The sequence below is a fragment of the Pleurodeles waltl genome, chromosome 9 (genome assembly GCF_031143425.1).
Source record: "Pleurodeles waltl isolate 20211129_DDA chromosome 9, aPleWal1.hap1.20221129, whole genome shotgun sequence".
NCBI lineage: Eukaryota > Metazoa > Chordata > Amphibia > Caudata > Salamandridae > Pleurodeles > Pleurodeles waltl.
In genome coordinates this window covers 974,419,849-974,438,859 of record NC_090448.1, presented here as the reverse complement: position 1 = coordinate 974,438,859, position 19,011 = coordinate 974,419,849, and the positions used below count along the sequence as shown (strand labels likewise).

Genomic DNA, 19,011 nt, shown 5'->3' with positions numbered 1-19,011 from the left:
GTTCACTCCTGCCACCTCGTTCATCCAGCCTTTCCTGTTCTGGTGTCCCAGCATTTGCTGGGACAACAGAAGAGGCTCCCAAGCAATCCTAGTGTTGCCTACATGCTAAGCATAGCATGTAAGCAGTGTCAGGATTGGTCTGAGTGGCAGTGACTGCCGCTCAGACACAACCCTGTGTCTTGTGCAGTTTCTCCAGTCCGGCAGTGTACACTGCCTGGCTGGAGAAACCTAATTGCACATGTGTGTTTGGATGGCCGTCTTAGACTGTCCAAACACACATGCGCACAAGTCCTCATCCCCCCCTCACGAGGCCAAGCCCCGAACATCCCTGCACCTGCTGGCTGATCCAGCAGCAGAAAAATAAAACTATATTCAAATATAGTTTTATTTTTCTGCTGCCATCTCTTAGCCTCTGGGGCGATGCTCCTCCGCGATTGCGGAGGAGCCGCCCCCGATTGAATGGTGGATTTGCATTATCGATTTCATAACAGATAAAACCTGCAGTCTGCAAATGCTGGATTACTGGACACAAACCCCAGAGTCAGACTGGTCTATAGGGCAGTGCAAGAAGAGCTGGTTTGACAAGTGAGTGTGTGGGACAGTGGTTGGCCGTTTGAGAGCCTGTTCGATTTTTCACTGGATTTTACTGGTGATTTCCCTGATATCACAAACATTAACTATAGTAAGCACAAATGCATTGTGAGGTGCACTCTCATACCACATAATAAACCTATACAGTGCCACACCAGAAGTTCAAAACTAGCACCAGTTGCAAATATTGCCACTTAGCTATGTGATTCGCTAATAGGAACCCGTTTTATTTTGGTACCCGGGCCGATTTTTTGTCCTAGTCCAACTGACAACCACCATATTGTGACAAGAGAATTGCTCCAACTTTTAGATAACCAGTCCAGGAATAGGTTTCCCAGTTTTATCTAGTGTGTTATTACATGACATATTTGCTCATGTTGCTTAGGTACCTGGTCAGAACCTCCACTTATGATCTGGTGCTAAACCAACCCTGAAAGAGGATTTTCTCTGAATTTGTTGTGAATTCAGAAGCGGAAATGGCAGTGGATAGAATATATGTCACTTACGGAACGTGAAGGACCTAGCGGCAGTCCACAGACGTTTCACCAAAATGCCAGGGCTAGAGGAAGTGATATTACATGCCCTTTGACTCCAAATGGTAGCATAGGAACTGACATCATAGTACCTTTGACCTCATGAAGTGACATGTGACCTTTGAACCTGCATAACTTCACACGAAGTGGCACTGTTCTTTTCAGCAGAGAGGGGAATCTAAAGCTGGGCTAGACATTGCCTCTCCACAATCCCACAGTGCACTCATCCAGCAATCTTTTTCTCATACATATCTAAGATAACCATAACTCGCGCCCCCACCATACAGTTTCTTCAATAATTTGACTGCTATTTCATTGATATTTCTATTGACATTATAAAAGTTGCCATGAGGGCTGCAATATCTGAGGCACTTAGCAGTGCGTGGCGAGGGTGTGAGTTATAGTTACCTTACGGCGTGAGTTTTAGTTTCTTGAAATAACGTAATTGCTGCATTTCTATGGTTTTGTATGAGTAAATTCAGAACCCAACTAGGAAGTCCCTGTAACCTTTGGTTGTTTAAGTGAATTTCTATGCTCCCCTCCCCCCACCCCCAACTATAACGTCCCTGTAACCTTTGTTTTTTTCAGAGAATTTCTATGTTTTTGTAATGTACGTAATTTTAATTACTATAGACTGCAACCAAACCCTACGGTGGTGGTTGGATTAGAGGCCAATCCGCTATACCTACCCAACCCTGCGCGGCCTTTAGAAATGAGGTATCCAATTGGCAGTAGTTTGCACCCTGTCCAAGAAGGGACCCTCACTCTAGTCAGGGTAAGGGAACCACACAGCTAGGATAACCCCTGCTCACCCCCTAGGTAGCTTGGCGCAAGCAGTTAGGCTTATCTCAGAGGCTATGTGTAAAGTATGTGTGTGTACGTGTATACACACACACACACAAAAAAAAAACACCACAAAAGTACTTCACACCAGTTTAGAAAAATATCCAATATTTGAGTAAAACAAAAACAAAGCAACAAAAAACCAACATACACAAGTAAAGATGCAAATTTTTTCAAAGATTAAATCTTAGTACAAAGCTTAGAAACACAAAAGCGCCAACTGCAGCTATCATGGCGTGTTGACGGAGTCGCTTTCAACAATCTGACGCCACTCGTGAGGGAGTGCAGGCCGGTCACTGAGTAGCACAGACCCCGGGCACTGTACTTTGGAAAACGATGATGAAACAAAGGCATTGCACAGAGCCAGGGAGCTAAGGGTTGCAGGAGCCGGTGCGGCATTGGTTCCTTACTGCTACCGGGGTGGTGAGGTGTCGGTTTCTTACTGCTAGGCAGAGGAGGTTAGGTGTTGGTCCCTTATGGTTGCAGAGGTGATGAGGCATCGGTTGCGAGGTGGCTGTTCTTAACAAGGTGGGGGGGGGGGGAGGGAATCAATTAATTCAGCAGGTCCAGATGTGAGGCGTCAACTTTGTGGTGTCACGATCACACCACAGTGACACAAACGCCGAGTCGGAGTTGGGTGCCACGGATATCAGTGATGTCGGCACTCAGGACTCACACTGTGGTGGGGCTTTGGCGGCCCTGCAACGGCATCGGGCCTGTGTTGCAGGTCACAGTTGTTGCACTCAGTGGGGACCACTGCTCCAGTGCAGGCAGCGGCCCAGAGTCAGACAGCAGCACCAGTTCCAAAGTTACTCTGGAGTCAATTTGCTTAGTTTCTTCTTGGTTGCACCAGGGCTCAGTTCCAAGGGCTACTTGGCAAGTCAGGACTCTCAGCAAAAGAGCCCATGCGCTGGCAGGTGAAGTCTTCGATGGCCCCGAGACTTCTTAACAGGAGGCAAGCTCAGTTCAAGCCCTTGGAGAACCTCTGGAAGCAGGATGTATAAAGCCAAGTCCAGTCTTTTCACTCTTTGAACAGAAGCAACAAGCAGCAGGCCAGCACTGGAAAGCAACAGGCAGAGTGGCAGTCCCTCATACAGCATTCAGCTCTTCTTCCTGGCAGAATTTCTTTAGTCCAGAAGTGTTCTAACTCTGTGGTGACAGAAGTCCAGTACTTATACCCATTTCGGTCTTTGAAATAGGCAAACATCTAAGAGAAATCTTTGTAGTGCACAAGACCCTGGCCCCAGACACTCCTGGGGGTTGGAAACTGCTTTGTGTGAGGACAGGCACAGCCCTATTCAGGTGTGTCAATTCCTCCCACCACTCTAGCTTAGGAAGACCCATCAGCCTGGTGATAGGCCATCAGGATATTACAGGGCCCCGATCAGCTCCCTTTATGTGACGGTCTAAAGGGAATGCACAAACAGCCCAACTGTCATCCGGACCCAGATGTGTATTCGGCAGACGTGCAGAGGCACAGAATAGTTAAGCTAGAATACTTTCTAAAAGTGTAATTTTAAACTTATAAACCAAACACCAACTTCACCAAAAGATGTATTTTTAAATTGTGAGGTTAGAGACCCTAAACTCCATATCTTTATATGCTCCCAATGGGAAATTACACTTCAAAGATAATTCAAGGCAATCCCCATGTTACTCCACAGAGAAATAGGCCTTGCAATAGTGAAAAACAAACTTAGCAGTATTTCACTACCAGGATATGCAAAACACACCAGTATATGTCCTAACTTTTAAATACACTGCACCCTGCCTATTGGGCTACATTGGGCCTACCTTAGGTGCGCCTTATATGTACTAAAGGGGAATGTTTGGGCTTAACTAGTGCGGGCACTTGCCAGGTCGAAATAGCAGTTTAAAACTACTCACATAGACACTGCACTGGCAGGTCTGAGACATGTTTACATGGCTACTCATGTCGATGGCACAATCAGTGCTGCAGGCCCACTAGTAGCATTTGATTTCCAGGCTGTGGGCACACATAGTGCACTATACTAGGCACTTACTAATAAATCAGATATGGCAATCATGGATAAAACAGTCACCAATACAATTTAGACAGGGAGCATATGCTCTTTAGCATTGGTTAGTAGTGGTAAAGTACCCAGAGCCCTAAAGCCAACAAAAACAGGTCAGAAGAAAAATTGGAGGAAGGCGGCAAAAAGTTTTGGATTAACACTGCAAAAAGGGCCAGGTCCAACACCACTCAATCCTGTGCCACGCACGGCCGTAAGGCTGTGCGCAGCAGGGGTTTGAAGCAGGGTCTGGCCGGGCCCTGAGACCAACCCCCCATAATCACCTAACCCCACATGCATAAGCCTCTGAGTGGGTTTGTGAGTGTGTGCATGAGTACCTCAGTGGGTCTGTCAATGGCTGCATGGGTCTCTGAGTGGATCTGTGAGTGGGTGCATGAATCTGAGTGGATGAGTGAGTGGATGAGTGAGTGGATGCATGACTGAGTAGGAGAGTGTCTGTGACTGGGTGCATGAGGGTCTAAAAGGGGTCTGTGAGTGGGTGCAGAGTGGCTGTGTGGGTCTGTGAGTGAGCACATGCGTCTGAGTGGGTGTGTGAGTGACTTGGCAACAAAGGAACTTCACCTGCCCTTTTATCCAACAATAGTTCACAGTTTTGCACAAAACATCTACACAAATAAGAGTTCTTTCTGCCTCTTTGGGTAAACGTCCAGTACGTATGTTACTCTATAGCTGCGCAGTGGACCACGAGGAAATGTCTCCAGCAGCCTTGTGTGCGTTTGGCAATGTGACTGTGACTTATGCGTCTTTCTCCAAAATTCTGTGATGACATGAATCCTCCTATAGAGAGGCAAACACGACTACATAGACATATATCTCCATCAAACCAGGATCCTTCCTCTTATCTATATGAGGAAAGTGCTTCTTTGTTATTTGGAGATATCCATATATCACTTGGGAGCAAGAACGCGCCACCAAAAATCAGCGGCAAACGCACTGAGGGGGGGGCCTTCGGTAAGCTGCCCATCATCCTAGCAAAAGGCAGGAAGACTTTTCAATACTAACAGAAATGGGCAAGGAGGTGGGGGTGGCGTGCATGTGTGCGGCCCCCATCCCCTGGCCAATTTGGGCTCCGGGAATCCCATCCGCCAGGGCCTGACCAGCCCTCTGGCCCCCAGTGTGCAGGATCAGGACCACGGCCGGGGCCTCAAGGCCTCAGTGATTCCAGCCAGCTCCCCACCTCCTGCGGGAGCCGGCATTGCTATTACACACAGGGAGCTGCTGGAAATGGAGCTCCCTGTGTTCAAGAGCAATCGTTTCATCTCTTTCCCTGCCTGGTGCACTTTGACAGTTCCCGCCCACTGGAACCGGAGTAGTTGCTTTTGCCTGGTGAGACCTATCAAAGCTCCCACCAAGCAAAATCAAACAGCTGCGTCTCGGGGTGGGCACCCCGGGACATAGCAGGAGCCGGCCCGGAGTGGGGCTGTGTGCCTCCCCATCCTTTACTTTTCAGGAATGACCCCGGGGAAGTATGTGGCCTACAGGGGTGGCACATTTGCCCCTGGGGAGGTGGAGGTCCCCAGGGCGGATCTGCGGGGCCTCGCACTACTGCTGATTTAGCCCCAGGGAGGTGGTGGTCCCTGGGACTTATACAGACTCAGGAGGAGGGCCCTGTGTGCCTCCCTCCTTTTTTCCTTTTAATAAATAAAGCAGTGGGGAAGTGGTGGTCTCCAGGGCTTCAAGAGGGGGGGGGGGGGTCTCTGGGCCCTCACCCCTTTCTTGAATAATGCCTCGGGGACTAGGCCCACCTGGGGGCTTTTTCAAAACAAGCGCACAAGTCTGTTTTTTTTTTTTTCTTTTTTACAATTTCGCTGAAGTCGCAGATCTGTCACAGTTTTCTGTGAAAATAAATAAAAAAACAAAAAAAACAAAATTTTTGCACCAGAGCTAAGGGGTCACGATGTCCCTACGCCTGCCCCTTTTTTTTTTTTTTTTACAAAAAAAATAAGCTGAAGCAGAGTCCCAAGATGGCTGACAACACGGTCTGGTTGAAGGGTAAGGAGCCAATCAGATCTCAGCACAAGATCAGGAGGGTTTGTGGAGCCATTGCGTTCCTATAAAACAGACAAATTAGATTTTTCTTTAATATCTCAAAAACTACTGAACAGATTTACACCAAATGAAAAAATGGCGCTTTCTGGACCAACAGCTACCTTTCAGCCACATTTGGTGTAATTCCGTCCAGTGGTTCGGTTTATGGGAATTAACATAGGGGTAACATGTTTAAAACGTTGTGAACTGAAATATATTTATTATAATTTAATCAAATTGCAGCCTTTCCTTGAGAAAAAAATAAAAATAGCCTCAGAATCAGACTGGATCGAAATCCCAATTAAATATCATGACGTCACACTTGTTTCTAGTATGACCATGTAAGTTAGGGGAAATGAGTTAGTGACCTTTCATCAGCACTTGGGATTGTAGAAGCTGTTTGAAGGCCATTTTACTAGAGGATCTCGCTGTGCAACAGGAAAATATTTAGCCCACTATGTATTTCACTGTTGCTTTATTTTACTCACTATGCGGAATCACTCAAACTGTCACAAATTAGGCAATTGCCTATCACTTATAAGCACATTAAAACAATGATGATGCCATCCACACTTACTGAAAACCTGGCAACTATGCATTCTATCATGTATTTTTACAAAAACTCTGCACCCGGTGTTCAGCAAGATAAAACTATAAGCAATTGCATTCTTTATAAAAATCAAGAAATTATTCATGTTAAATATACAGGAGAAGGCATGTGTGTCATGATGTTTTTATGATCTGGCTTGACAGCGCAGCTGTTGCTAGAGAATTAGATGAGATACACCAGGAGAGAAGCTTTGGCTGTGTCTACACGTTCGGAATTCAGTAGTACGTTTTGATTGGGCAGAAGTTGTGTGCTTTCATAAAAAAAAAAGTGCTTGCACTCCCCACAACTGCAATCATATTGTTTATTTTTCCAACTGCCTGATCATGAACTTGCAGTAGCGCACACATGCCATTGTAATTCTATTCAAGTGTCTTAGATAAGTCAATAATTTAAGTTTTTTTCTCTGGCCACTGCGCAGATGGGAGGAGGAAGTCATTAAAGCACATGTTTTTTGGGGTACTGATTGCCAGTGAATTGATAAGCCAGACCTAGTGGCATTGCCAATGCTTGTTTGGAAGAGCTATCAAAGCACTGTCTAAGCCCCAGGGCCGACCTGTGGGCATATTAGAAGTATAATGCGGACCTAGGACTGGGTAAAGAGAAACTGCAGAGCCAGGCTCATACGCACAACACGTCACCCCTATGCCCTGTGACCCACTGCTAATGGCAACTGCACTGCAGGCCAAGACAGGGCCCAAGGGGGACCTCAGTGTAGTGCCTGAACACGGGACTGAAACTGCTCCACCGGAAGATGCGTCCCTTCCTGGACAAGCAGCTGTATGCACATGCACACATACACATGCTGCTACTAGTTCACGCCTGTGCATAATCAAAGTGCCACATCACAGGTCCATATCGCTTCTAGCACGTATCCACACCAACTCCCCCATTAAAAAAAAAAAAAGAAAAGAACAGGGTTTTAGCTCCCATTGGTGCAGCAGGTGCAGTGCCACCTGAGCCTAGAGCTCGGAGGAGCCCATTGTACACTGACAATTGCTGTATTTACCTACCCCAAGAGAAGTCAGAGGGGTCATTTTCCTTGCTTGCACTGGGGACCATAACATGCTTACTACGCTATTGTGCATCCACATCAGTGCCTAATTTGTGTTTTTTGTTTCTGGTCCTGAGCACCGGCACTTATTTTTGAGGGCCGGTGCTTAGACTTCTGCCTCAAACATTTGCTGCGACCAAAAGAGACTTATGGGAAAGACGGAGGAAGAGAAAAACGAAAAAGCGTCACAAAGGTTGAAAGCAGAAAGATGCTGGAGTGAGCGGAAGGGTCAGGGAATGGCTTTAAATGGTTTGAAGAGGTCCGAGATGGCTTCAGGATTAAGCTGCCTTAGTATTCCGTGCTCTCACATTTAAATGCAGCAGCCGCGTGTTTGAGAGGAGAGCTTTGGGCACGGCACGTTTTTATTTACAAATTAAGCACTGATCCACATCATAAAGCCAAGTTGCCTCCTAATTTTTAGTTCATGTTTCTCACAGCTAAATTTAGATGGTCTTTCCAACACTAGAGGCTTCATTAGGCATGGTCCGGAAAACGGGCCAATTACGCCGTTTCCTCTGGTATAGGTATTATGAGTTACACCTAAATGGCTCATTAAGAAATTAATTATTACGGGGGGATGGGGCCCGCTTGCTCCAGTAACTCCTCATTTTGGTCTGCGGTAAATCTAGAGACCTTGTAATTCAGACAGGGTTGGGAACGGTTTAGTGGCCCGAGCGGAATTAAATGGACACTAGTAATGGGACACCAACAATGGTCTCTTAACGGTGCGTGGTGAGCACCAGTATAGCTACACCTTCATCTACCTACATTAGAACGAATTACTGTGGAAGTGCTGGTAACCCGCTCTTCCACAGAAAACAACTCCACGAGGGCAAAAGAAACATGCCTTGAAGAAATAGAAGATTCAGCAAAATATGTCCGTTTTGATAGAAAAAAAAAATATGTTCATCTGTGAAATATTGGGTGTGCAGTCCCCAGGAGGAAGGGTCTGGCCTTCTAGCACCCACCTACCTATACAGAACATAGTAAGTGTTTATGTGACACTAAACCCCATGGAAGTGTTGGGGTTATTCGCCCATCTAAAAGGGAACACTCTTGGATTGTCTTTAAGCGACCTCCTCCCCTCCCACCATCGCCCTTCAGAAGGCAAGATGTAGCCTCGAATTTCGTAAGATTTATGCTGGAACTTAACACCTTTCCATAATTGTTTGGCTCATGCAAAAAAAAAAAATATATATATGGGAGGAAGTCTTAAGGGTTCTAAATCACCGCCAGGATACTGCTGGATATCATACAAGTTTTATGCTTATCTGCTAGCATACATATCCGCTTATGTTTGGATTTTATCTGCTATTGCACATCAGAGGGACAGTGCGGTCTTTTGCCTTGTTGGAAGCCTGATAGCCGCCAATACACGGCGATTGTAACCCCAACTCTGCTTTTGTACTGTAAATGCTGTTATGTAGCTCGTCATATCCCTGACTAGGCACAGAAGTTCATTAGCGGAAGGAAAGCACGCTGCGTCTTGAGGGAGTGCTTGGCTGGATGAGTTTTGAATTGCAGTGTGGCCTATGTGGGAAGCACGCTGGTGCCGTGTGTGACGGACTAGAGTGGTGCTGTGAACTTATGTTAGATCTCTGTGCCTGAGAAAGCATGGAGGTCATCTTAATTTATGGTGGCGATGCCTGCTTGAGCAGGTCTCTGTAGAATCTGCCAAGTGAAAGGAGCGCATTTCACAGCTTATACTGGACATGGGCAATCATTGCAGACGTTCTGAGAATTCCCCCAGAGCAACAACTGAACAATCTGCAATAGGCACTGAACTCAGATGGCCATGGTGAATGATACGAGTGCCGAGGAGTAATTCTCAGGCATGAACAGGGATATACAGTCAGAGAAGCGCTCATAGGAACTGCCCAGGAGCAATAGAGTATTCCACGGCATGTTCTTCATGCCTTATATGGTCCACCCAAGAGCAATAGAGTAAGGGCCCAGAAGAGTTGTCTGATGATCCACATAGGAGTGACCCAAGGCATGTACTGGATACAGCAAGCCATCTAAGGGAAAAGCGCCCTCACCGAAGTGGGGGGGGCACGGCCCTTTAGGGGTCAGGGCCTCCGAGGCCCTGGGTGCACTCCCCCTTTCTTTTCATTTCGCCAGGGGTGCGCGGTGTCGGCCGGACTTCCGCAGTCGCGAGGCGTTGGGGCAGAAGTGCAGCAGGGGGCCTGTCGTGGGGCCATCGTTGGTTCTTGTCCGGATCCGGCCGCCGCAAACCGGTGGGGGGCTACTTAAGAGCCCCCCCCCCCCCCCCCCCCAAGAAGGCTAGTCCTTCTTTACCTGTGTTGGGGAGGTCGGACCTGTGCAGGAGCCCGCGATTGACCCACCCACCCTCTCCTTTCTTTTGGAATGTTTGGAAGTGAGGTTTTGGAAATTGAGATATAATTGTGACTAGAAACAACAGGGGGGGTCCCCAAGGTTGGGCCCCCGGGAGGACAACTTGTTATAAATATTTTGGCTTGATGAGTTATGAGATGTTCTTTGAAATGTGTCTCTAAGAATAAAGTAACCTCTTCCAACGATAAAAACTTGTTGCTCTGCGTATTTCTGGTGGAGGGAGTGTGGGCCGTCTGGAGGCCTCCGGATCCTAATGACAAAAAGTCTTTCCAGGTTTATAGAAGAGTAACCTACAGACATGCAGCCATAGTGAAGGCTCTTTAGAAACTACCCAGAAACGAAATATTGGTAATATTTGCAGATACTATTTACAGGCAATCAGGGCACGCAGGCTCACAAAGAATCTAGACAAACAAAGCAAAGGACGCTACAGCCTGATGTCCAATTCATACAGATATCATTCACCATAGTGGAGGCGAGACCCACGTCATACCACAGATGCCGCAATAGTGAGTCTATGGAGACACAGTACAGGTACATTAGCTGACTAGGCTCATCCTAACAAATTCCATCTCAAATGATAAATTCTTGGTGCATTTCCAAATAATGTTGATAAAGGTTTGTCACTATTAAGAAAAGGCAATGGAGACTGCTACTATTCACAGGCACACAGCAGAGGGCCAATTTGAAGGCGCATGTGTATGTGTATATATATATATATATATATATATATATATATATATATATATATATATATATTTTTTTTTTTGTTTACACACACACACACACACACACACACACACACACACACACACACACACACACACGAAAGAAGAATACCAGTGGTAGCTGAAGTACAGCAGTTCTAATGTACGACTGCAGGAATCTAAATGCAAGGTAACAATCACAGAAATTAAGAAGAGAAGGGGACAAAGCTGAGAGGAAATATTTAGGGGCGAGAGAGACAGATGGGAGCAAAAGAGATAAAAACAGGAGAGAGCACTGGGGGCAAGAGCGGGAGAGGAGGTAAAGGAAAGAGTGCAAGAGAGGAACATGGGAGTTAGGGGAGACTTTGCCTTAGCATATGCAAGATAGGCTATGTGGCATTCATCCTTGTTTGCATTCCCCGATCTCCTGCACCATGACTGCTGTCTGGGGGCCACCTCGTCACATGGGAGTCATCCCTATCCTAGCAGTGGAAATGGCATAATGGTGATCCTTCCGAACATACTGTGGGCAAGCCTGACCTAATTTTGGCTAACCATAGCCGAACAGTGCCCATCCCTTGACATATTGAGCACCAACTTAGCATTTCAGTGTCCAAACATGCCAGTTTGGTTACCCTTATTAGCATAATGCAAGCAATGATGGACTAAAAGTAGCCACTACTGGCAAAAGGTAGTAATTAAAAAGGTGTTCATTCATATTTTGGGTCAAATACCTCAGGAAAAGAAAATGTTGAGTAATCAACTCAGAAGAAAACATTGAACATTAAAAAAAGTTCAAAAAGGTACATATAAGTAAAATAGACTGGGAAAGAGAAAGGAAAGCAGTTTGAATTTAGTGATTAGGTTAGAAAAGGACACCGTTATAGTCTCCTACCTCGACACAGTGATGACCCTGGCATAATGGTGACCATGCTTTGCAGTAAGGTTATCATCCTGACCATTTATTATTAATTGACATACAAAGTAGTTGTATACTGAATTACACAATGAAAATGGCAAACTAGTGTTTGAGGATCAAACATATGGTGAAAAATGAAAACTGGCATTTCAAGTAAAAACAAACGTTGGTCTAGAAAATGACATGATTTTGTTTGAGCGAAATTAGTTTGTTTACTTAAAATGAAAGTATTGCATTTAATAGGAAATTTTAGGTATTTTGAGAAACTGATCTTAGGAGACAAAAGAATGTAATTAAAAAAATATATTGAAGGCAGACATTGCAGGAATTCTTACATGTTTGTGTGGGAGTGGATAAAGATTTACTGAAGCAACTTTGACAAAGACAAGCTTGCTGAAGTAGTTTTTCTGTACTCATATCAGTATTACTACTGATTTGAGTACAGAAAAAATCCACACTCAGCATGACTCAGCAGGTCAATGCCATCTCCTCTTCCTGCTACAACACTATCCGCATGCTCTGCAACATCTTCAAGTGGATTCCCGTAGAAACAAGGAAAACTGTCACCCACGCTCTGGTCAGCAGCTGACTGGACTACAGAAACGCCCTATATGCAGGAATAACAACCAAACTCCTAACAAAACTGCAAAGAATCCAGAACGCATCCGCCCGCCTCATTCTGGACATCCCACGCCATGACCACATTTCCCCCCACCTCAGAGACCTTCACTGGCTACCAGTATCAAAGAGGATCACCTTCAAACTCCTCATCCACGCACACAAGGCCCTCCACAACACAGGCCCAGCCTAGCTCAACGACCGACTCACCTTCCACACCCCCACCCGCAATCTTCGCTCCGCCAGCCTCGTCCTCGCCTCCATCCGCCGCACCACCGCCGGAAGATCCTTCTCTCACCTAGCCGCCACGACCTGGAACTCCCTACCGCTCCACTTTCGCCAGACCCAAGACCTCTTGACATTCAGGAAACGCCTCAAGACATGGCTCTACGACCAGTAGCTTCTCTCCCCCCCCCCCCGACGCCTTGAGACCCTAACGGGTGATTAGTGCGCTCTATAAATCCTTGATTGATTGATTGATTGATTGATTGACTGCCCCAGTACCTAGGTCTACAACAACCAATTAATAATAAAAATTGATCACATGACCAGGGCAAACCCGACCTAACTCTAGCAGAAATTTGAGACCGAATATATTGATTTCTCATATTCTTTTTATTTCATGCTAATGATATACCCAACCTTTAGCATATGGACAATGCACTGTACAAAAACATACCGCACTATATAATACATGTGGGTATTTCTGGCAGACCCTCAGTGAAGCAACATTCATAGCTGCTTAAGAGTCCATTTGATCTCACCAGCAAGACTTCATCGATCTCTTTAGAACAAGTAATGTTGATACAGCCCATGGGAGAAGTCTAGGTGTAATCGGCACACGTAGGCTCAAATTTGGCAAGAACTAAGAGGGCCAGAGAAGACCTTAGAAGGCATAACTCAACATTTCCAGAGCATCAGATGCTACAGAGGTACAAAGCCTTATATAAACACCCACCAAGGAAATTGTGGGGGTGCAGGATTTGCTACAAAACTCAACATTCCAGTGCATGACATGCAGTAGCAGGAATATCCGAACATATAGGAATGTAATTAACCGCTTGGAATAGGGCCTAAATATTAACCAGCTTATTGTGAGTCCGCCAACACATACAAAGGGGAACTCAAACTGCATTTGCGCGTGATTTTAGAGAGTAGAGTGAAATGTGTTGTCAGATCAAGCATATTGGCCTGCACAAATGAGATGATATGGTGGTTTGTACAGGCCGGAAATGAGGAAAGCGTGCAGTTTTCACGTGTAGTAATACCACAACCAATCTTACTCCCCCACCAAACTTCGAAACTTGGCATGAAGCACCAAACCATCAGGAGTAAAACAAGAAGTGATGTGTCGTATTTATTTTTTCTTGCCAGTTTTTGCACCTACAGCAAACGGAGGTACTTGGCTGTTTATCTAACAGCATGGCTAGTATTTTAATTTCCTGGACAGTACAAAAATTAGGATCACCTCCTAAAGCGGGTATGTTTCTCCTCTTATCAGCACATACTTTGAACAGCAAATATAAGAAGAAAACATTAAAAAAACAAATGGGCCAGCGTTACTTAAAATGATTCTGGACTAATAACTAAAGTAAACAAAACATAAAATCCACGTTAAAATTAATTTAGACGATTTTCTCTAACGTTCAATTCAGGGATTATGTCCGGGCCCTTCTCGGAATCTGAAATGTGAACAAATGGCTGGTGTTTCTCTCTGTGAAAGGTGACAACCCTAGCTGGCTTGTAATTAGTCGGTAACAGTACAGCCAATTAGCAGGAGTCACTTGTACCCACTAGGAGCATCAATTAATTACCTTGAGTCAGTCGAGAGCTTTCCTATCCGCTGGGACTGCTTATCAGGGGACAGGCACACCTCTGCCGTCACTTCCGTCTCACGCGAGTATCCGCTCCAGTCTCCCAGGCCAAAAATCACCAGCAGCTTAGGTAAAGGCAGGGGTAGAGGTGTCTGGAAACGCATGTGCCCACACTTGCTGCAAAGAAAGATGACTGCATGAGGTGAAGAAAAGCAGAGTACTGGAGGAAGAATTCAGGAGAAAGGATTTACAGGAAAGAAGAAAGTAGCAGCCTCTTTTATGAGCGAGGCCCCTTGTTCAGTTTATCATAATACAGAGACGTAAAACAGGAATTACGGATACTTTGGTTTTTTAAGTGAATCAGCACAAAACAACTACTGTTCCTGAGGTGAAATATGTAGACGAAAGAACAGTAAAATACAAGTTGATACCAGCCCTTCCAACTCACGCTGGTGGAGCTACTGTGTGCCACGCAATAATCGTCTCCCTTCACAGGTATCTCAGTGAAGAGCTGTTACCACATGGTGGTATCAAAAGCATACATGCGAATAGACCCTATTCAGGCACCCGAAACCGACTTTGCTTCAATATAAGTCAATAGGGCAGTGGTTCCCAACCTGTGGGCCGGGGACACCTGGGGGTCCACGAAGCCTCCTTAGGGGGTCCGCGACTGCTTAGAAAATTTTATAATATTAGGTTCCAACTATCAGTAATGGCTCAGTGGGGGTCCACGGACTCCAATAATGAGTCAGTGGGGGTCCCCGGGCTCCAGTATTGATAAAATGGGGGTCCACAGAAGTCAAAAGGGTGGGAACCACTGCAATAGGGGATATGTATTCTCCAGATTTTTTTTTTCCCCAGATCTCCCACTTTCCTCATCTAAACTGTTAGCATGTATGCAAAAGCAAAGATGGAACCGCTTCACAGTGGTTTTCCAAGGTGTGTTTTTGGGAGTGAAACCTCCCCAGGACATTGGACGCAGCCTTAGAAGCCTTTGGTTTTTCATTTGTTTTTTGATTCAAGGGGTTGGGTTTTTGCTTGGAGGGGTTGGGTTAGGGTTGCCACCTTTCCCAAAATAGAATTCCAGCCATCTGTTCACATTTTAGATTCTGCAGGGACCTGGACAGGATTCTTAGGTAGAACTGGAATTGTAGGGGGCCCTGGGGATGGGGTCCCTAGGGCAGAATCGGCAGGGGGAGGGGGCTGCATGCCCCCCTCCCCCACACTGGACATTTACCCAACGAGGTAGCACTTACTAACTAAACAGTAAAGAGTGCTCAAGTTGGCTAGACATTTTGTGTAAACTGTGGACTATTGTTGGATAAACAAGCAGGTGAGCTTCTGTTCTGGCCATGATACTTATTTCACAGAAATTGAAGCTCAACAGGAAGCACTTACAAATATAAACGTAGCAGGTGTCCCAGTTGAAGCTCCTCTTTTGGAAGGGACATATAACCCGAACTCCTGGGCTTGGTGAAGGCAAAGCAAGTGTGCTTACTTCATGATTCCTTATTGAAAAACAATCTGAAATCCTTTGCGGAGGTGAATGCATCGTTCATCTATTGGAGACCAATTCAACACTCACACACATAGATCCTTTCACACCCACTCTCACACCCAGAGACACCCTCTAACACACATTCTCACACCCAAACAGACAGCTGCCAACTCCCGCTGTGCATGACCAAAGGCCATGCACAATGTGTGGTTTGCTGGCTTGGGGGTTGGCCACAGTCCAGGCCCTGCTGCCAATGCCCACGGCCATGTTTGGAATAATGTGTGAGAAGGACAATTAATCTTTGTTAAAAAAAGCCACAGAAATTCACAGAAAAAAAAAAAAAACACAAAGGTTACAGGGACGTTATAGTTAGGTTCTGAATTTACTCACCTAATGTCACTATACCTTCCACCCTCACCATGCACTGCTAATTACCCCAGATATTACAGCATATATGACCACTTTTACAATGTCAACAATAAAAATATCAATGAAGGATTAGAAGTTAAATTATTCTGAAAAAAAAAAAAAAAAAAACTGCATGGCGTGAGAGCTGTTTCCATTCCCGGGGACCCCAACCCACAGGGCCTACCTTTGCAGACAAGAGGGAGGGGGGTGATGAGTCCCACCCCCCCCCCACCCCAAAGCCGTTAATGGGTCTGGGAAACACCATCCCCTGGGCCCAGCTCCAGCTCGGTCTTTGGTGAACACCCTCGGACATAGCGATTTCCCTGCCTGCGCTGGTGCGGACAGGGAAACTTGCATCTTCTCTCAGTTGGTGGGAGCAATTTTAAAGCTCCCACCAAGTGAAAGCAAACACGAAGGGCCTGATTTAGATATCGGAGGACATGTTACTCCATCAAAACGGTGACAGATATCCCGTCCACTGAAATACAAATCACATTTTCTCCTATGGGATTTTTATTTTGGTGGACCGGATATCCATCCACCGATGTGGCGGGATAAACCCGGTTTGTCAAGATCTAAATCAGGCCCCAAGGCAGCTCCCAGCAGGCAGAGAATCAAAAACGCTCCTGCCACTAGGAGTGGACTTTATCTGTTTACCTACCTGCACTGAAGAGGAGAAGGAACCATGAAAAAATTGCTCCCACCTGCAGGGAGCAGCATTTTTAGCTGCTTCCTACGAGCTGGAGCAATGCTGGCTAATGCTGGAGGCAAGGCACTGGATAGGGCCATCGGGGCTTCCCCGAAGCCCCCAAAAAAGACGCAGTGTGTGCCCTGGATGGGCTCCAGGGCACCCTCCATTTACTGGCTTATGCTGAAAATGGAGTTCCCAGGCCAATACTAGCTCAGGGAGGGGGCCTGTGTGCCCCTTCCCACTTCAAATGGGGTTGGGCACGAGAGAAGGGGTCTCCAGGGCCAAAACTGTCCCAGAGAGAGGGGCTGTGTGCCCCCTCCCGGGTTAGCTACCTTTGGGGAGTTGGTCACAAGGCCAGGCCCTGTGGACAACCCCCTCCTGCCACGCACAGCCTTCAGCCGTGTGCGGAGTGGTGTTGGCTACACGTAGGGGTTGACTGCAGGGCCTGGCTGCCGACCAGTCCCTTGGCCAACCCCCCAAACCAAACTTGGGGGTTAGTCTGCACAGCGCATGGGGGCGCAAGATTATATATATACACATATATACACACACACACACACACACACACACACACACATATACACACACTAGTTTCTGTAAAATCAAAAGATTGTGGCTAACATCAGACATATAAATGGCATATATTGGACTGCAAGGAGGGTGTGGTGTAAAAGAGTGGTGTGGCAGGCTAGGACTCTGGAGAAGACAGCCACAGGCTTTGTTTGCAGGCTGAATAAGTTGGAGGGTTCAGTGAAAAGTTAGTGGTCTGGAGAACAGTATGAGGTCTGTACTGGAGTTGTATGATAGTGTTGATTTGACTGACTTTGCTTGATACAGTTAGGGTGGTGCTGGAAGAAGCTAAGTACGTCTTGGGCACAGGGGAAGGGAAGAAGGTCTTGAAAGTAAGCAACTTAAACATGCCTTTGAGAGGTTGCTTACAATCCCCAAGGCACTTAAGGAGTTCAGGATTTCTTCTATCTGCCTGGCTGCATATAACAATTTAAAGTGCCACAAAAGAATTTCATGGAATGAATAATATGAGAAGTCAAGAATGGGACCAAGGTCATGGTGAATTTGATGAATAAGCCTCGTGATTTTTTTTCTTTTGGATACAAGGGGACTACTTGAAGGTAGAACATTTTTGGTCATGTTCAGTAGAACATGATCAGAAGGAAAAGAGTTGGTTATTGAAAGGAAAAGCTATTGGGCAAAGATGTTGAAATTAGAGGAAGGTGTGGGTAGGGTATGGGAAAATAAATTATTCTATTGAATGTTTAGGACAAGAAGGCATGAGAGATGTAGAGAAAGGCAATGGTTCTAGGATATACTTATTATTGTAAAAAGCGTTAAGGGAGAAATCAAGTGTTTGTGCAGTATTGCATTGTGTATTTTAGTTGGTGCCAGGACCAGGACTGTGATATGTGACTGAAGCGATAAAAGAGTGGGAGTGCCAGGCAGGTATTTTGTGCAAGGGATTTGTTGTCAAGGTGGCAGGGGAAAGGGTTAAATGGGTCATGTTTGAAGTGGAGAGCTTCTGGTATTTGTATTATTTTATAGTCAATCGCAGTTTAAATGGCTGCTGCAAAGCTAGGAGGGAGACAGGTTGAGGTATGAAGTACTCTGAGCAGTGCATAAGATTTTGTTAAAGATTGACCAAATTTCCAGAGTAAATGATAGACGTTTGGGAGGTGTGATGTTGGCTGCCAACAGTCAGCCAGGATAGGGGAAATTGCTTTGATGTGCACTATTAGACACAAACATAAGGGCAGCTTTACATGAGGAAATGGAGTGGTTAGGATACCCTTGCACTCAGATGTGGAAGAAGGGGACATCCTTATGACTGGAGAAAGGTGGTACAAAGAGTGAAAAGCATGAGAACCTTACAAAAAGAGTATTGTTACGAGAAGAAACAGGGGAACAAAACTACATGAACATTAATGTTACGATATAAGATGGGAATATTGAGCGTTATTGCATCAGGAGACAACGCGGGAACATTTCCCATCAATGAATGGCTATTGTTACCCAAAGAGAAGGGAGCATTTTTATCCCAAGAGATTAGAGGGGTGGCTCCTTAATCCATGCAAATGATGCTGTACTAACACTACTCCAAAAGAAAGGAGAGGGCAAAACCCAAGGAGATTAGGAGGCATTTTTACTATGAGATATAGGGGAGGTCATTACACCAAAAGATGGGACACATGAACGCCAAACATCAGGGAATTTGGATGAATCCTTACATTAGTAGATGAGGGAGAACATCACTGCACCAGAATAATAGGGCGGGCATA

General features: G+C 45.8%; 1 protein-coding gene across 2 annotated transcripts in view; it reads right to left on the bottom strand.

Moving 5' to 3' along the window:
* The window catches only part of LOC138260173 (rab9 effector protein with kelch motifs-like), a 145,461-nt gene that overhangs the window by 98,110 nt on the left and 28,340 nt on the right, over positions 1-19,011 (bottom strand). For both annotated transcript variants that reach the window (XM_069208413.1, XM_069208414.1), the window contains exon 2: positions 14,124-14,300. In XM_069208413.1, coding sequence (XP_069064514.1) covers positions 14,124-14,300 — 177 coding nt within the window. The remainder of the gene's footprint in view (positions 1-14,123; positions 14,301-19,011) is intronic.